This window comes from Lepisosteus platostomus, chromosome 5 (genome assembly GCF_059453375.1).
Source record: "Lepisosteus platostomus isolate fLepPlt1 chromosome 5, fLepPlt1.hap1, whole genome shotgun sequence".
NCBI classification, from domain to species: domain Eukaryota; kingdom Metazoa; phylum Chordata; class Actinopteri; order Semionotiformes; family Lepisosteidae; genus Lepisosteus; species Lepisosteus platostomus.
The window spans coordinates 21,053,214-21,072,045 of NC_142615.1; the positions used below are offsets into that span (position 1 = coordinate 21,053,214).

General features: G+C 45.0%; 1 protein-coding gene and 1 non-coding gene across 2 annotated transcripts; both read left to right on the top strand.

Moving 5' to 3' along the window:
• The first annotated feature begins 7,845 nt into the window (after positions 1 to 7,845).
• On the top strand, positions 7,846 to 10,037 carry LOC148664740 (zona pellucida sperm-binding protein 3-like). Its single transcript, XM_088630919.1, has 7 exons — positions 7,846 to 7,888; positions 8,216 to 8,733; positions 8,835 to 8,950; positions 9,026 to 9,132; positions 9,212 to 9,386; positions 9,464 to 9,581; positions 9,780 to 10,037. Exons 1-7 carry the CDS (start codon positions 7,846 to 7,848, stop codon positions 10,035 to 10,037), a joined length of 1,335 nt encoding a protein of 444 aa, XP_088487045.1.
• Positions 10,038 to 17,294: 7,257 nt separating this feature from the next.
• trnal-caa (transfer RNA leucine (anticodon CAA)) lies at positions 17,295 to 17,405 on the top strand. Its single transcript has 2 exons — positions 17,295 to 17,332; positions 17,360 to 17,405. It is a non-coding gene; the product is annotated as a tRNA-Leu (tRNA).
• Positions 17,406 to 18,832: the final 1,427 nt, after the last annotated feature.

Sequence of the window (18,832 nt, forward strand, 5' to 3'; positions counted from 1 at the left end):
TCTGAGTGTGAGTCTGAGCTGTGAATCTGACTGAGAAGAGAATAATGATTTTTTATTCTGCCTCTGAGTGTCACGACCACCAGCCAGCGGAGATCAACACGTAAGCGAGCCAATCAGCACCAGCAGCGGATTACTTCTAACAAGCGCCGCCGCACGAGTTAACACACCTGCAATTGCTCTACCGTGCGGCACGCCGGGTTATTTATACCATTCGTACCTGATTCCCGTTGCTCGGTATTGAGTTCTCTTCTTGTTGCTCAGCCTAGCGTTCTCACCCCTCTTTTGCCTTCCTGGAATTCTGCCTGCACCTTTTGCCTTCGGACTTCGGATCTCGTCTCGCCCTTTGGATTGTTTGCTATCATTGCCTTTACCGGATCTCGACTTACCTCCTCCTCCACAGGTCTCTCTCCCTTCCTTTGTTCTTTAGGTTATCAGCCCACTCTCATCCCTGTCCTTGGAGGAAAAGGAAAGGCGCCGTCAGGAGGGGCTGTGTCTGTACTGCTCTGCGTCGGGTCACCTGCTCGTTACTTGTCCTTTGAGACCCCCACATCCACCTCGAGCTCCCCCACTGCCTACTGTTAGTGTCAGTAGTGCTGTTTTTTCACAATCCCCTTCAGGGCCTTTATTCCCAGCTGAGATTTCCTGGATGGACACGCACCTTCCCCTTTCGGTTTTGGTGGATTCAGGGGCAGCTGGGAATTTTATGGATGCCTCTTTTGCTAAGAAGTGGGATATTCCTCTTGCTCCGCTTTCACCCCCTATCTGCATTCAAACGTTGGATGGGTCACCGATCGCTCCTGGATGTATTTCCTGGCAGACCATTCCCCTATCCCTTACTGTTGGTGCCACTCATGTGGAGGACATTTCACTCCTTCTCCTGGACTCCCCTGCTTACCCTGTGATCCTGGGCCTTCCCTGGCTCAAAAAGCATGATCCCCACATCTCCTGGGCCAAGAATGAGATCATTGCCTGGAGCCAGGCCTGTCGTGACAACTGTTGTCGTCCTCCACTCAAGGTTGCTGCTTCAGTAAACCTCTTGGAAGAACACTCTATTATTCCCCCCCAATATGCACATTTGAAGCAAGCCTTTGACAAACAGAAAGCTCTATCGCTCCCCCCTCACCGCACCTATGACTGTGCAATAGATTTGCTTCCAGGAGCACTCCCACCCAAAGGACGGATCTACCCGCTCACTCAGACGGAGAATGAAGCCCTGCAGGATTATATCAAGGAGGCCCTGAATTCTGGTTTTATTCGTCCCTCCTCGTCCCCAGCCTGTGCTGGGTTCTTCTTCATAGGGAAGAAGGACGGCTCCTTGAGGCCGTGTATTGATTACAGAGGCCTGAACTCCATTACAGTCAAACATCCCTACCCCTTGCCTTTAATCCCAGCCGCTCTGGAGTCCCTACGTGGAGCCTCCATTTTCTCAAAACTAGATCTACGAGGGGCTTATAATTTAATCCGGATCCGTGAAGGGGATGAGTGGAAGACAGCTTTTATGACCACACACGGCCACTATGAATATCAGGTGATGCCTTTTGGACTCGCTAATGCCCCGGCAGTCTTCCAATCCTTCATAAATGACATCTTCAGGGACATTATTGGAAAATTTGTCTTGGTATACTTGGATGACATCCTCATTTTTTCCACCGACCCTCAGGAACATGTCCATCACGTCCAGGAGGTCTTGTCCAGACTCATCGACAACCAGCTCTACGCCAAGCTTGAGAAATGCATTTTTCATGCTTCTAAGATTCACTTTCTGGGCTACATTATTTCTCCTCTTGGAGTCGAGATGGACTCAGCCAAGGTGGCAGCTATCAATGATTGGCCTGTGCCACGTAATTTGAAGCAAATCCAACGCTTTCTAGGTTTTGCCAACTTCTACAGGCGATTCATCCGGAACTTTAGCTCCGTGGTGGCGCCCTTTACGGCTCTGACCCGCAACCGTCCTAGTCGGGGTAAATGGAATCCAGAGGCTAACCAGGCATTCCTGCACTTGAAACGTCTCTTCAGCTCCGCTCCTCCCCTGCGGCATCCGGATCCCTCCCGGCCTTTCATTGTTGAAGTTGACGCCTCTGCCCATGGGGTTGGTGCAGTCCTCTCCCAGCGCCTCGAAGAGGATCGCCTCCCTCATCCATGTGCTTTCTTTTCCAAGAAGCTCTCTCCTGCTGAGGTTAACTATGATGTGGGCAATCGGGAACTCCTAGCTATCAAGCTGGCCCTCGAGGAATGGAGACACTGGCTGGAAGGGGCTCAGCACCCCTTTGTCATTATTACGGACCATAAGAACCTGTCCTATATTCAATCTGCCAAGCGCCTCAACTCGCGTCAGGCCCGTTGGTCACTTTTCTTTTCTCGTTTCAATTTTGTTATCACTTACACTCCTGGCTCGAAGAATGGGAGGGCTGATGCACTCTCTCGGCTCCATGACCCCCCAGACCTGGACGACACACCTGAACCAATCATCTCTCCTAACAGAATCGTGGCAGCGATTCATTGCTCCATTGAAGATCAGGTCAGGCGTGCCCTCAACGGAACTACAGTTCCTCTGTGCTGCCCCCCGGATAAGCTTTTCGTCCCGAACAACTTACGTTCTGCGGTTTTGCAGTGGGGACATGATTCCCGGTTCGCCGGCCACCCGGGATGCAGACGCACTCTGGACCTCCTCACCAGGGACTTTTGGTGGCCTTCCATGCGATCTGATGCAGCAGAGTACGTCCGGGCTTGCCCGGTCTGTGCCAGGAGCAAGACTCCGCGCTCTAGGAAGGCTGGCCTCCTTCACCCCCTTCCAATCCCACACCGCCCTTGGTCCCACATAGCTGTTGACTTCATTACAGACCTTCCTAACAGTCAGGGTCATACGGTAATCATGGTGGTCTCCGATCGTTTTTCCAAAGCAGCCCATTTTGTCCCCCTCCCAGCATTGCCCACAGCCCAGGAAATGGCATCTTTGTTTGTACAACAGGTCTTTAGGATACATGGTTTGCCTGATGACGTTGTCTCGGACAGGGGACCGCAATTTATCTCGGCCTTTTGGAAGGCTTTCTGTCAAACTCTAGGGACTCGTGTATCTTTGACTTCTGGTTATCATCCTGAGGCCAATGGTCAGGTGGAAAGGACCAATCAAAGCCTCCTGACCTTTTTGAGAGCCTTCACCTCCAGCTCACAGGATGATTGGTCATCACTACTTCCCTGGGCAGAATATGCCCACAATTCTCTTACCTCCTGAAACCTGTTTACCGCTCGCCCCTTGCGGCTCCCCAACATCGCCCGCCACCTCCTCGTCGCATTCAGGGGCGCCCGGCTTATACGGTCCACAAGATCATTGACTCCAGATGGAACCGCGGTACCCTGCAGTATTTAGTCGACTGGGAAGGTTTTGGTGCCGAGGAGAGATCTTGGGTTCCAGAGAAGGATATTTTGGACCCTACACTAATCAGTGACTTTCACAGGGACTATCCTAATCGGCCGTCTCGGGCGTCGGGAGCCGCCCGTGAAGGGGGGGGTACTGTCACGACCACCAGCCAGCGGAGATCAACACGTAAGCGAGCCAATCAGCACCAGCAGCGGATTACTTCTAACAAGCGCCGCCGCACGAGTTAACACACCTGCAATTGCTCTACCGTGCGGCACGCCGGGTTATTTATACCATTCGTACCTGATTCCCGTTGCTCGGTATTGAGTTCTCTTCTTGTTGCTCAGCCTAGCGTTCTCACCCCTCTTTTGCCTTCCTGGAATTCTGCCTGCACCTTTTGCCTTCGGACTTCGGATCTCGTCTCGCCCTTTGGATTGTTTGCTATCATTGCCTTTACCGGATCTCGACTTACCTTCGCCTTCGGACTACGGCTCAGCTCCTGGATTTGCTCGGTACGTTTACTTACCTCCCTGCGACTCCTGCATCTGCATCGGATCCTTTTCACCTCTACAGAGCATCGTTACACTGAGAATTTTTCTTCTTTGCCAAGTGGTGTTACATCCCCTTCAGATACTCTGCACAGACTGCCAGAGTGAGAGAAGAGGAGAGAGAGATGGACAGATAAGAGCACACACAGCGAGAGAGACATACGTCTTGATTTACTTTGAAGCAAGTGTTCATTTCTTTTCTGGAACAAGTTGTTTCTGAACTTCAAGAAATTCAAATAACATATGAAAGATAAAATACAAGTCTTGCTTATCAGGACAGAAGAAATACCACAGGAAAATGCCAGTGATTTTTCTCCTTTTAACGAAAAGTGGAGAAAAACAACGGCAGTGTATTTCCGTCGGCTTGATTTAGCTTAATACAAGTATTCAGTTCCTTTTCTGTAGATTACAGCCTGCGAAAGATGAAATGAAGTTCTTGGTTACTCTTGGTCAGTGCAAAAGAAATACTGCCAGCTGGCAGGAAAATGACAGTATTTTATTTAACTACAAACACGTGAGTTGCAGCTCCAGCTGGATTCGAACACGCAACGTGTGGCGGGGGTGTTAGGAACCTACCCCACAGCGCCCCCAGAAAGGACAACCAACAGTAACGTGTCCTTGTGTTAAACAAAGGGCTGGTGGGTCAAACGCACTCAGGGATGCACTTCATTAAAGATGATGGTGATCCTGATGGTGTGCTTATCAGTCATGCTTGAAATGTACATAGCAGAGAACAGTTTCAATCCATCGACCTCTGGGTTATGGGCCCAGCACGCTTCCACTGCGCCACTCTGCTGTCGGCTGTCTTATTGTGGTTCAACACAACTGCTCCATCTTTGCTTTCTAAAAGTGCGCCCGAGATGAAAAGTTTCAACGGTAAACGCAGACGTCACTTTGAGCACTTGGTCTTTTATAGTACGAATCATCACACGCTGCTCTACATGGGCGTGTCTTCAAGATCATTGAGAACCAAAGCTTCTGCTTTCCGAGGCAACTGATTCTTTCGTCGTTAATTCCCAAATCTTCAATGAAAATCAGTGAAACGAAAACCAAACACATGTGCACACTCGCGTCCTAGCGTGAAAAAAATGATGGAAGTATTTGAGAAATAACAAGAGTAGTCTGAACAGCTCCAGTCTAACAACTGCTCTACAAAGTGATCGCTACTTCCACACCCAGTTTATAACACTGACAATGATGCAGGAAGCACAGCAAAGTTCTAAAAGCAGCGGTTTTCTCAAAAGTAAAATCTTCATCTTTTAAATATTGTCATCCATATATTTTCGTTTTTCTCTTTTTCACATTACACGTTTTCGAGAAATAGACTGTCTTGTAATGAAGGCTGCATTAGAACATGTGTATCTACATTAAAATTGGGTTTATTACTTTTGCGTTATTCAGCTTTCTTAGCGCTTGGGTCTCGATTCAGATATTGCAATAAAAGCAACAGGGGAGTAAGTTTTCCTTTTCTAAATCAAAGGTGATCTGCTCACAAGGAAGTATAAAAACTTCAGCGTTTACTTTTTGAAGACCTCAAATTGTTGAAACACTATTGCTTCATGAGCTAATAAGTAAGGTTTCTGAGCACGCATTGTATTACTAATGCTGTTATTAATAAAAATTCACATAATGTAATTTGGACGGCTCAAAGTAGTCTATTCTTTGTACAACTTTACTTGTCCGCTGAGTAGAGTTTAAAGCAACGGCAGCAGAAGTAGCAGTAATAGCAACAACATGGTTAGAGTGTCACAATACACTCTATGAAATTATTGCGGCTTCAGATCGTTTTGTTCTGTTGAAGCTGCCTACAGGCTCTGAATTGCTGACATTGGCTGTGATCTTTTTTCAGGTTTCATGAAATTCTTCACATATTTGAAATATTTAATTCGAGTTCGCCTAATACACGGTGCAAACCGTACCTGCAGCAGAATACTGTGGCACATGAAGCCGTTTTGTTTATCGGTTGTAAGGATTTAGGAGCGTACTACAAATCGAGCAAGCGAAAAGAAAATTAAACAGGAGTCACTTTTTGGATTGCCAATTCATTGTGCTCTGCTCGTCTAGGTTCAGATCCCATCCTTGTCATGGTTAAGGCCTGAGACGTGTGTGTTTTTTCTAAACGGTGTTTGCATTTGTTTCCTCTTTTACTCCTGTAAACTCAGGATTTGTTTTCCTTGGTGGCAACAATACGCTTCTTCAATACAGTAAATCAAAGACTCTGCTTTCAAATGAGCTGCACCAGGCATTCGGATACAGAAAAACACAGGGATTTAAAATTCAGGAATATGAATGGCCAATTGCTTACAGCTAGGGTTTTTACGTTTTCTTATTTAGCGATTTGTGTATCAATCTTTTAACAATTCATTAAAATGCTAACAACATGTAAAATAAAAACAACAGCACCGTTAAATGAAGGGCAGACAGGTAGTTTTTTTTTTACAATCAGATTCCAATCTCTAATGCTGTGTGTGAGAGCTTAGGTAACTTTCCTTTTCTCACATTTTCTGACAACTATTCCAAAGGGGCACCCTGTCAGCTCCTAATACTTTTTAAAAGTCTGCCTGCATGTTTGATTATTGTCGTTTTATTTAGAAAAAGTTCAATATTGATAATAACTAAAGAAAATTAGGATCACGAATTAAAAAAGGGCTGAAGACGCGAGTCGCTCTTGAATCTGAGCTGGGCGACACGGGCTTCTTTTCTAATATGATTGTACGAGAAGAAGGAGGAATCTCTTCTCTCCTATGGAGCATGAGCTGAATCAGGATTGAGACATTTCGTATGCACGCATGACCTACATCGTAAAACTAAATTAAAAACTAACATTAAGTTGTCAAAGACATTCATTTATATACAAACAAGAGACAGACATAGTAATGATTCTACATTAACGTGTCCTACACTGATCAGACTAATCGAAATGTATGAAAGCCCGTTTCTGCCAGGGAGTTACAAAAAAACGCGCTATGGTATCGCAGAATTCCGACTAAGTAACTTAGAATTGCGACTTAGTAACTCAGAACTCCGACTTTATATCTCAGATTTGCAACTTCGAAATAGCCCGTATTTAATAGTCTGTCATTTTGTTATTGTAACGGATTCGGGTTCTAGCTAGCAAGGCCTGGATTCAAGCCAATACAGTGAGACACGAAGTAGGGTGGGAGCGGCGAGGGCACAAGCCCTAGAACCAGAATCCGTTACAGTAACAAAAGGACAGACAATGAAATATGGGCTATTTCGAAGTCGCAAATGTGAGAGATAAAGTCAAAATTCTGTGTTTTTAGGTCGCAATTCTATGATTCTAAGTCACAATTCAGAGATACCATAGTGCGTTTTTTTTTACTCCCTGGCGGAAACGGGCTTCCGTAGGTTCTCAGTGCTGCGAAGCAAAAGCAATCTCTGGAAAATCAGACAAATTATTATCACATCATGTCAAAAGCTGATCAGTATTTCTTTACTGGAAAACAAAGAGATGCTTGTATTACACATTTTAATATGACATGCAATTACACATGAAAAATAGTAAAAATATTTTCATTGCGGTACGTGTTGATAGAACAGCCCCCTCGATAAAAGAAAGTGTGGACGGATGTGTCGCATGTTCCGTACTCTGTCTGACAGCGAGTTTAACACACTGTCCTCGGAAATTAGAACTCCTCCGCTGAGCTCAGATACACACGGGAAAGTGTTCAGGCGGCTTCACGGAGTCCCGCCTCAGACTGGAATCAGGTTCTAATTAGACGCTGAGAACAATCCGAGTCTCTGTGTGTAATTGATTGTGTTGATTGAGCGGTAGTGTGACCAGGTGTGTGGTAGCATAGTCCTGCTAGTATAAAAACCTAGTCACCGTGTTCACACTTTATGCTCTCTTGCTTCAACACAGTTTGGTGGTTTACTTGTCTTACTTCTGTAGCAGTTTAGCAGGACGTCAATTTGGCAATGCGCTCGTTTCTCTTTGTGCTGTGCCTGTGCGCAGGGGCCGGTGTCACACCCTCTGCAGCCAGAGGGCGCTCCTTCTCTGTCCTGTCCCTAGTTTCCGGTCTGCTGTCCTTCCTGTCCCTCTCTTTCCCTTGGGCTATATATTTCCGGGTCTTGCATTCTGTCCTTGCTCAGTATTGACGTTCGAATGTCCTGAGACCCGCCTAGCACCAGGGCGCCCTACGTCCCTGAGGGCATAGGTTTCTATACGGCATTCCTGAACTCTTTGCACTAATGAGCCCAGGCCTTTTTCCTGTCTCGCCGCTACGCATACGGGTCTTTTTCCGCTCTCCTGCTCCCCACAGTTAGTCCCTTTGGACGTCCGTGACAGCCGGGCTCCCCGCACTGATCTCCGCCGGGCCGGCTGGCTGGGACTCTCGGGAATTAGCACTCCAGGCCGACTTCCCGGCTCTCGAAGACACAGCCCAGTCGGAGGACTTGAGCCTGGCAGATGCGCCCTCTGAAGACCTGTCTGCAAGCAAGAACGACTCGCAGTCCTTGGCTCCCGACTATCGCCGCCTTCCCGTGTCCAGAGACGCGTACTCGCCCTACTTCGACAAGGAGAAGATGAAGCCCGAAGCCGGCAGCCACCCCTTACCCGCCTACATCAAGAGCGTCCTGTTTCCTCCCCAGCGAGGGCGGCAGCCGGCTCGCCCGGCCATCGGGGGCACCCGAGGAGTGGCTGTGTGGTGCGACTCCAGCAGGATGTACGTGAGGGTCAGTCGGCTCCTGTTCGGCTTCAGCTGTCGGCCATCGGAGGTGACCTTGGGCAACTGCAGCGTCAGCCGAACCACACGCCGTTACTTCTACTTCATCTACGGGCTTCACGAGTGCGGCACCGAGCGATCGGTAAGCGGGTCTTCATCTACAGGCAGTGTATCGATGTGAGCTGTAGGGCCAGTGTCGGGGTTGCCTTTCCTGGGAATATCCCTTCCTCTGTGACCCAGCAGGTTGTCCAGGGCCGCCTGGTATACTCCAACACTCTCCGCTATGCCCCGCCCTCCTCCAGTGCACCTGTGCATCGCTTCATTCCCTTCTCTGTGCCGGTCAAGTGCTCCTACAACAGGTAGGCAGGGCTCTGCTGCTGCTGAGAAGCCGCTAGGAAAGTGTCCAGATGCCCCTCATCCCCTCTGTCCTGTAGGTTCCACTACTCCTACAAGGTTGGCTATGTCCCCACGTGGGCTAGGAGAAGGACCTTCTTCAAGGACCTGAAGAACAAGCACAGCTTTGTGCTGCTCACCACCAACTGTAAGCTCCTTGAGTGAGTGGCTCCTCCTGCCTGCAGGGGGTGCTGTGTACAGGTGTAATGCTGCCTCTCTCTCTCCAGCCCACTGGGTCCGGCTCTCTCCTAAGGATGAGTACTTCCTGGGTCAGCCCATGTACTTCCAGGCCACTGCCTACTTTGCCACAGTGGAGCAGAGGCTGTACATCCACTCGTGTTACGTAACAGAGAAACCGGACCAGCACTCCCAGCCCCGTTTCCCTGTGATCAACAACTTGGGGTACGGCCCCTTCTGGGAGGGGAGGTGGGCAGGGGCCCTGAGAGCCTGCAGGGGTTCATCCTTGTCCTTGTCCCCAGGTGCATGGTGGACAGCAAGGCAGATGGCTGCCTGTCCAGGTTTGTCCCCTCCAAGCAGAAGGATGTGCTCCGCTTCACGATTGATGCCTTCCTCTTCCAGAAGAAGCTGTCCAGGAAGGTGCTGCTCTCAAAGGCTGCTCAGCCTTCTTGCTCTACTGATCCATTGTCTGCTTTTTCATTCATGATCTAGATGTGAACTAGACTGTGGCAGCTGTAGTGCCTAGAGCTGCCAGCTTGCCTTCACTGATGGCAGAAGGTCCTTCTCTGTCCCTTTATTGGCCTTGATCCCTTAATGCTGTGACCTTCCCTCTTGCAGCATGAAGTGACTGAGCTGTACATGCACTGTGTCATGGCTGTGGCTCCTGCTAAAGCAACACCAGGGACCAAGTCCTGCACCTACAACAGAGCTCCAGTGAAGATGCTGAGAGCACCAGTGAGGATGTGGAGGGAGCAGAGGACTTTGGAGATGTTGGCCAGTGGACAGGTAGGGTCTGGCAGGAGGAGCTCCTGTAGGGGTGCGTGTCCTGCAGTTCAGCTGGATTGTTCTTTTCTTCCTCCCCAGGTTCCTGAATGAAGGCTCCAGCCTGGCCCTTGTGACTCTCCTGCCTCCACTTGCCTTGTAATGGCAACATCTCAATAAAGCTGTGAAAGACCCTTCTGCCTGCCCTTGTTTCTTTATGGTTTATAGGTTTGAATGGGGTGGAGGAATTCAAGGGAAGTATTTGTGGGGGTTCCCCTTTCAAGAATGCTTCCCGTATTGCTGCCAATGAGGACTGAAAATGGCTGGAGTAATAAAGCGTTATACTGGGGGAAGATGGCCGCACTATTCCTTGGGCAGGGCAGTGTGACTTTTTTTTTTACTGTGGGAGAGACAGAGGTGTTCAATATACTGGAAATCCTCCTGTTTCCGAGAGGGGTAGTGCTTATGGAGTGTGAGTTGCTACTGTAGTGCCCAGTAAGAGTGAGATCTGGTTTCCTATTCTAGGCTGCACAAACTGACTAAAAGAAACACAAGGAAGGGATTGTCAACAGGGGCTTGGTGTAAAGTAGGCCTTCCCTTCCTTGGCAGAGGAATAATACTGGTGCGTGAACATCAATGAATAATGGTACAGTTAGAATCTTGGAGGTCTTGTCTTATGGGTGTTGGTTTCACAGTATTGGACAGTCATGGGAAGTATTAGGATTGAGACTGGAGATCCCAGTACTTGACTGGGAAGACAGGTGTTCACAACCACCTCTACCAGCAGCACAGACTGTGTAGATTGAGACTGAATGCTTACTACACAAAGCCTCTCCCCTGTTTCAGTGTCCCATGTCATGAATTTCAAGTGAATCCTAGTCATCCTTTGGGACTACCTATAATTTGCACCAATCCTGCTGGCCCACTAAAGCTGTTAATTTTTAGCCCTACTGCACTGCCCTATTAAAGCTTCAAGGATTTAGGATAAACTATTTTATATAATGGTTCCAAAGGTGGCTTCTCAAAGCACTTGACATAATTACAGTAAGAATTCACAGGATAAAACAATTCCAATAGACAGAGGAGACCATGGATGGTGGTACTAAGGAAAGTAGAAGCAGAGGGGTAAAGAATGGAACCAGTTCAGTAAAGGCTCTTCTACAGAACAAGGTGTTGAGTCTGAATTTGAAGGAGTTTAGGGAAGGTGACTCTGGTATCCTTGGGGAGAGAGTTCCAGAGCTTGGGGGCATAACAGCAGAATGCCCTGTCACCCATACAGTGTAGACGGGCTTGGGGGACAGGAGACCAGAATTAGAAGAGTGAAGGTTATGAAGTGGGGAGTAGGGTGATAATAGATTAAACTGCAACTGAAATGTGAAGGCAAGTTCTACAGTTTATGCAAGAAAGGGTAATGTTAGGCTTTTATGGGACGGGGGTAATGGCAGCACTTTTGAGGACCGTTGGTACAACAGCAGTGCTCAAGGATTCATTTCCAAATATTGAGGACAATGGGTTATATACCCATCGTTCTTACCAAAGGCTCAGAGACCTTTCCACCACTAATTTATTCAGGTTTGGTTCATTTGGGTTTTATCAGTTAAACATTTAATATTGTATGTCAGTTTGTTGATGCCTGTATATCACAGTGATCTGCACACACACCTTTGACTGAATATGGGCTGCCAAACCTCTCCACCAAACTTATGTATCACGGTAGGTACACAAGAAGTTTATTTGTAATAACAGGGTTGTTGGTGCCAGTAGTCAGATTGGGTCAATTGCAAGGTAAGAACAGCATCACGTTAACTGGAGATGATCCAGAGATTAGCATGCAGCTCTGTACGCCAGATTAATACCGATTTGCAACTCGCTCGTCTGCTGACTTTAGTCCCCTGCTCAGTAATCACAATGTTCCCAATTGCAATGAGCCCAAGGAAACAGCTGCTGCTCTCTAGAGGACACTACAGGACAGGACTAAGTACAATTCCTGCAATAGACTAAGCAGTTTAGTGCCAAACTAATGGAACACTGAATCCTATGGGACAGTTCCGAATGTAGTAACAGCTTAATACTGAAATAATATCGTAAACACCTCGTGATCTTAAGAATCTGTCGCTGTTAAAAAGTATTATAATAATAAGCTAAAATTGTACTGCAGCCACAACACAGTGGACCTGCAGCTCCTGTCCTGATCATACAGAAAGATGTCATCACTATAATACCTGTTAACAAACATAGCGCCTGCAGTCTGTGAAAGAGAGCTCTGAGGTGAATATTCCTTGCAGGGAAGTGAACTGTAAACAAGGCAAATACATCACTCAGATGAGGAGCAACGACTGTCGCTAAAGAAAGTGAGCGAGGGTACACCTATAGTAGTTCATCCACAGAAATTCAAACATAAATTTGTGACGCACCAGAGTACCGCAAAGCTAGAAGCGTGCCTTCAACTGGAGTACTGTAGCACGACTGTTTATTTTTTAAAGTAATGTTAACTTATTCCAGGCGTTCATCTGGTTTAAGAATACAAATCGATGCCTTCAAATAGACCTTTAACAGTCCTTTGATGTAGAATTAAGAAAATGGGGAATTATTTGATCCCATTCTCAATCCAGTAGTTTATGGACAGGCGCTCTCAGCGGACTGTGCGCAGGAGTGATGGGTGATGTGGAATTCTATGGGCTCAGTGGGACTCTGGGAGTCAACTCAGGGCTCTGCTGTAGATTCCTGTAGAACCGGTGTGAAATGATAATGTATCGTTGGCTGGTATTGTTAATGTAAAGTTTACTGGTACGTTTCGGCCAAAACATATTTTCTTTCTTCTTTTTTTTCAGCATGGAATAAACCTATTACTTGTTCCTTTGCAGCCCACGCATGCTGACGCAGCTACCCACCTGAACTACAAATTGTATGTCGGCCGTTCCGTTACACTATATTGATGAATCGTACAAGATCATAGGATCTATAAGCCTGAAGACTTGTCTTGTACAGTGCCCTGATAAAAATCAAATTAATTCCACTCATTTTTATGGAATCCCATTTCCGGTAGTGAGGCTTCCATAGTACACGGATGGAATAGTGGACGGTGGGCTTTTAAATTCTTTTTTTATTTAAACACCAGAAATACAAAAACAAAGACAGAATATGAAATAAGATACAGAAATAGACACTTCACATCCAGAATAATTCACAATTATAAAAGCTGAAACTTATACTTTTTAAATATTTCCATTGTATGTCCTTTTTTACTTAAAAAAGAAACTCTTCTTTAGCTCAGCTGGCAAGGCCTGGGTTCGAGCCAATGCAGTGAGGCACGAACTAGGGTGGGAGCGGCGAGGGCACAAGCCCTGGAACCCGAATCCGTTACAATAACAAAAGGACAGACAATGAAATATGGGTTATTTTGAAGTCCCAAATGTGAGATATTAAGTCGCAACTACGAGATATAAAGTCGGAATTCTGAGTTTTTAAGTCGCAATTCTCAGTTACTAAGTCGGAATTCTGAGATACCATAGCGCGTTTTTATTTTTACTCCCTGGCTGAAACGGGCTTCCATAGAAATGGTCAGATTCAGAGCCATTGCAGTTCGTGCTAATTAGAACAACGCCAGAACTGAACCCTCAGCACCGTACTGACTACTGAGCACAAGATCAGCTGCTCTCCAGCTTTGTTTCGCACAGTTTTGCATTGCTATTGAGCTCAGAGGAGGAGCTGATCTTCAGACAGTCAGATGCGTTATACATTACGTCACTGGCCCTAATCTTACGGTGCTCAACTGCACCATAGTGACCTCAGCGCCACTACTAGTAATGCGTCGCCCCCAGCCAAAATTGCTTAGTAAAAAAAACGTTTTCTATACTGTCTGTTTAAAAATATTATATCTTTAAAAATGACAAAAGGTTTGTGTGTCGCGCTAAAGTTTCGATTCATTTCGAATGCAAAGAAAAAACATTTTCTTCCAAGAAATCATAAATTTGTCTCATCCTCCATACTATAATTCTCTCTTGTAGTAGTAAAGCATTTTGAGTCAAACCGAACAATATATTAAAGGAACAAGTAATAGGTTTATTCCATGCTGAAAAGAGAAGAGAGAAAACACAACGTTTCAGCTGTGAAACCTTCTTCAGGTTTGTTTTCTCTCTTCTCTTTTCAGCATAGAATAAACCTACAATATTACTTGTTCCTTTGCAGATACGCATGCTGACGTAGCTACCCACTTGAATATATTAAACGTTTCATCTATACGATTAACATAATGTTCTCCTCAATAACTACAGTAAATGACAAAGCCTTAGAGCCACAGAGAAAAACAAATTGCATTTAAAGTAATTTTAAAGGCTCGAGATAACATTGCACTATAAACGCAAATGTCTGTCTTCTTTGTGGCGCTTACTTTTTGTTGCTTTAGCAAATTTCATGCAGTTTATTTCTGACACAAGACATAACAAGCTTGTGTATTTATGACAAAAAAGCAGGGCAACAATTTATATCGGCCTTGAAATTGAAATTGTTAAAAAGTGAGTTAAATGCAGATATAGTAAATATATTTTCTCATATAATGGTGTGTTTTGTTGTCTAAAAATCCTTCATGAATGGTTTAACAGACACTTTACATAATAAAAAAAATATATATTTACGAATTTTAACTTTTTATACAGTAAAGTTTTGTTTGTGAACATGAGCCCTGTTTATCGATATCACCAACACAGTTCTGGATTTTATTCTGCCTTCCTACGCACATATGAATTTTCTTTCACACAACAGCTCGCATGTATGGTAGCGTATTAGCGCCAGGGATAAAAAGAATATTGTTGGCTTTTAAATGATAAACCATTTGCGTTTATACAAAATCACAATGTGTTGTCCCAGACATTGGGACATCCTCTGTTTAAACACCTGTCGTTTTCTCTAATATTGGCTCCTGTGCTTCGGTCCATTTGAGAGAGAAGACACTGAAAAAGTCTTGTGAAAGTGGATTTTGCACCTGCGCCAGTGCTGTAGTGGTATCATACAGACACCCATACAAATCCATCACACGTTGGAAGCTCTGGAAGGCAACGTAAAATATTGCTCTGTCCGTTGGTGGATTAGGTATGCATGCTACATTTCAACGTAAAATGCAATGTAAAAAGATCCAATTTGTTTCAAAGTCGATTAATGTAAAAACTGATAAAGCTCATGTTTTTTATCTAGTTTTATCTATATCTTTATCTATATCTAGTTTTTCAAAGGTCTTAAAAAAATGTTTATCGCGATTGTGAAAGTTCGAGAAGGTGTACCAGCGCGTGCCTTTATATCGCCAGCTTCAGTCTCGCCTGTAGCTGCGAGAAGGTTAAAAGCGCACAAGTGATCTGTCTTTCGTCCAAATAATTGCTGGAGCAGCAGGACGTAGAGCACCATCCAGCAGCTGTAGACGATGTTCGGGGAAGAGCTAATTCTGTTTTCAGCACAGGGAGCAAGAATGAGCTCAGTCCGGCTCCCAGCAGAATCCATTCTGGTTTGGTTGCTGTCAGACTGTGCATCTGAGGCTTTTTGGATCGCAACGTGAAAAAAAAAGAACAAAAAACAATTGCTCACATCGTGTTACTTCCACCAGAGGAAGGGAAGATATCACTTAAAAAAAATCAGAACTGAATATTTGGATCCGGGGCCTCATACTTATCAAATTATTAAAATAATAATTATTTAACTATCAGATTGTGTTTCTGCAACATTTCATGCACAGTATGCCGTATTCAACAATAAAACAACAGTCACAACGAGGCCTTTACACCCAGTCTGGGGTATTTTCCCCTTTTATATTTTTGCCACTTTATATCGAACCTGTTATACTCCCAGAAGTGCGCAGTAGCTTCTACTTAATACAAATATACAATTCACCGCTGGTATAAACAGATGTGTGTCATGTCTGCCTTTGTAAGCATTTGTTTAAAAAATAAGTTCACAATATGTTAAAAACACAAAAAGCACAAACTTAATAATACAACGATACAAAATCAAATCCAAATCATAAAGGCAATTAAGTACCTATCCTTTGAAAACAGAAAATGTGACATTTGTATCTACTTTTGAATTACTGTACAAAGCAGACAGAGTAGTCCCTGAATTCAAAGATCAGATCTTGGCCAAAACAAGACAATCAGACGTGAGCTGAATTCGGAACAAGAGCCTCTGCTTCGCCGTTTATTGAGCTTTTGATCAAAGTCTGAGTGAAAAAAGATCAGCTATTTTAACTGTTTGAATGAAATACACAAAGAGCACCTTCCTTCAAGCCGGAGTCAAACTGGTGACCTAAGGATTCCCTTTTGTTTCCACTACAGTCCTCCACTCTACCAACTGAGCTATCAACAGATGTCAGGAGGTGCTCTCTGGCACATACTGCCCTATGTAGTGAAATGTTCCGGATGATTTAAATCCCAGATTGACATCGTTTCCAACTCGTTTCCTTAGTCTTGTTTACCTTGAATTTAAGCCACAAACCAGGATTCTACTGTATAAACTTCCGGAGATATTACAAAATGTTTGATGGAGCATCAATCATTCCAGGCGGAAATTGACTCCTTTTTCTTTCTGGAGGGATCATATTAAACATTTAATTTGGATCGAGAAGAGGATCGCCATGAGACACAAAACAAACAGTTTCATTCTGTCTTTATTAGAATCTGTATCACAGCTAATGCATGTAAAGCCTTTAGTATGCGAGAGTGAGAGTTCAGTTATGCCAGGGAGTGTGAGAAAAGAGAACTGAAATTTAGTAAATTAATATTTAAATAGAGTGTAAATCTTCAAAGTGTCACTGCAAAATTATTACAGGGGTCTACCAGCTGCCAGACGTACTTGTTTTGGGACTATTTCCAATAAGTACCGCATTAGTAGCTGTGTGTCCTTACTGGTATATTTTAAACATTCGGTTATATACAAACGGGACAGAGACACAGTAATAATCCGATTTTAACGTGTCCTGCATTTTAACTTACTGAACAGATAAATTGAAATGTTCTGATTCAGAGCCCCTGCAGTTCGTGCTAATTAGAACCACAACAATACTCCTGAGTCCTGAGCACCACACTGAGCAAAGGTTCAGCTGAACTCTGACTTTGTTCAGCACGACTTGTTGTTTCAGTTGAGCTCAGAGCTGGAGATGATCTCCATATTCTACCACACTAACTAGTCCTAAACGTAGTACACAGTACACACTTTTTTAAAACAATTTAAAATATTACACAAAGGCTGTAAAGCACACTCTAAATCGATCCGAATATTTGATTTCCGCGATCCGTTTAGGCAACATTAGGCAACGTGGCGCTTCTCCAGCAAAGCATTTCTCAGTTTTGTGAACTACTGGTGCTTTTAACACACCACTTTACATACCTCGTCAGGATGGCCGAGTGGTCTAAGGCGCCAGACTCAAGGACTCCTGTCTTTCCATTGCTTGGGTGTTCTGGTCTCTGAATAGAGGCGTGGGTTCAAATCCCACTCCTGACAGCTTTTCCCTCTCTTGCATTTTTCCTGTCTTCTTGTGCTCGCTGACAACGACAGAAAGAAGAAAACGGAGAAACCGGCTTGCGGGGACATGATGGGCAGGGAAATGCTTCGTGAACACTTCAATGTGATTAGCAGAAAGTCAAATAGGCTTCGATTTCTCCCTTAGGAACTGTTTGGGGTGCCTGTAATCGAGTAAAGATTTACGGTCAAGGTATGCATTCAAAGGTGAAAGACCGAAATATAAATCCAGAAGAAGATGTATTAAAACATATTGTAACGCTTACGGCCGACAGGCACTGTGTAAGAGCCGGCGTACCAGAGCAGGTGATGTCACCACCCTTCCCTGTGATAGCAGGACTACAGCTACTGGGCTGTAGAGAGTTCTCTCTTTAGCTCACGGGGCTGGGTCGCTGCAGAGAGACGCGGGAGTCCCGGGTTCGAGCCTCAGTCGGGATGGGGCTGACCAGATGCAGCAAGGGCGCCTGCCTGAGCCCCCGTTGCGTTACAATATCGTTTTCCTTGCGGTTTCCCCTGTATTTCATTAAATGTGGCATTGTGAAATCAGCCTGTAGCCCTATGGAATGCAGCCACTCTCCCGGTGACAGCGGCAGGAGCCGAGAGGATTAAATCAGAGCTCGAACCGAGAGTTTAAAAAATATGGGCAACTAGAACATAGATCATAGAACATTTTTATTAAACTTTCCTATCTGCTCGGCCTTACTGAAGTATTTTAGCTGCATTTTAGCTTCTATTTATATACTTTACAGTAGATAGTGTTTAGTAAGAGAAGAGAGATACAAGCGCTAAACCCCCACAATAACCAAACCTTAACTAAAGCAGGAAGATCAGTTTCTGCTCGAGACAGCCGTTTTCTGAACTGTAAACCTTCAACACTGGCTGGAGACGCTGTGTGTCCGGACTCAGAGGTTGTATAAGAAAAGACTCGGAGAGCTGCAGTCGCGGTTCATTGCTCTGCGCTCCCCGTGCGGAATGCGTGTGTCCTCCCTCCTTCATTACCTTCATACACTCCTCTCAAACCACAGCAAACTCCTGAAATATTTCGGTGAACAGATACTGGGTCTTTCTTTCCGAGATATCATAGGCAGAAACAATAAACACGGTGAAAACAGGAAGGTATTCTGATCGTATAGAGAAATGCGCAAAAATACATTTCCTAAAATCCAATAAAATCTAGTTACATTCTGATGCTATTCTGATGTATCTGAATAGTTTTGGCACAGTTGTTACAGCAAAGAGACAAATAAACTTTTTTTTTTATTTCATTCGAGCTGTAGTTTTGAAAATGTTTTTTCAATTCTCTAAATAATTCAAACACAAACACCCGTTGTAAGCGTCTGACCATTGATACTCTTGAATTACAGTATAAGCCCGTACACACGCTGGCAGGCAGTTCAACGAATATGATG

Bases quoted from the DNA above. Each gene is read 5' to 3' on its own strand.
- LOC148664740 (XM_088630919.1), top strand. From the start codon at position 7,846: ATGCGCTCGTTTCTCTTTGTGCTGTGCCTGTGCGCAGGGGCCG. The intron at 9,133-9,211 runs GTAAGCTCCTTG...CTCTCTCTCCAG, and splicing joins TGTGCTGCTCACCACCAACT to CCCACTGGGTCCGGCTCTCT. The intron at 9,387-9,463 runs GTACGGCCCCTT...CCTTGTCCCCAG, and splicing joins CCTGTGATCAACAACTTGGG to GTGCATGGTGGACAGCAAGG.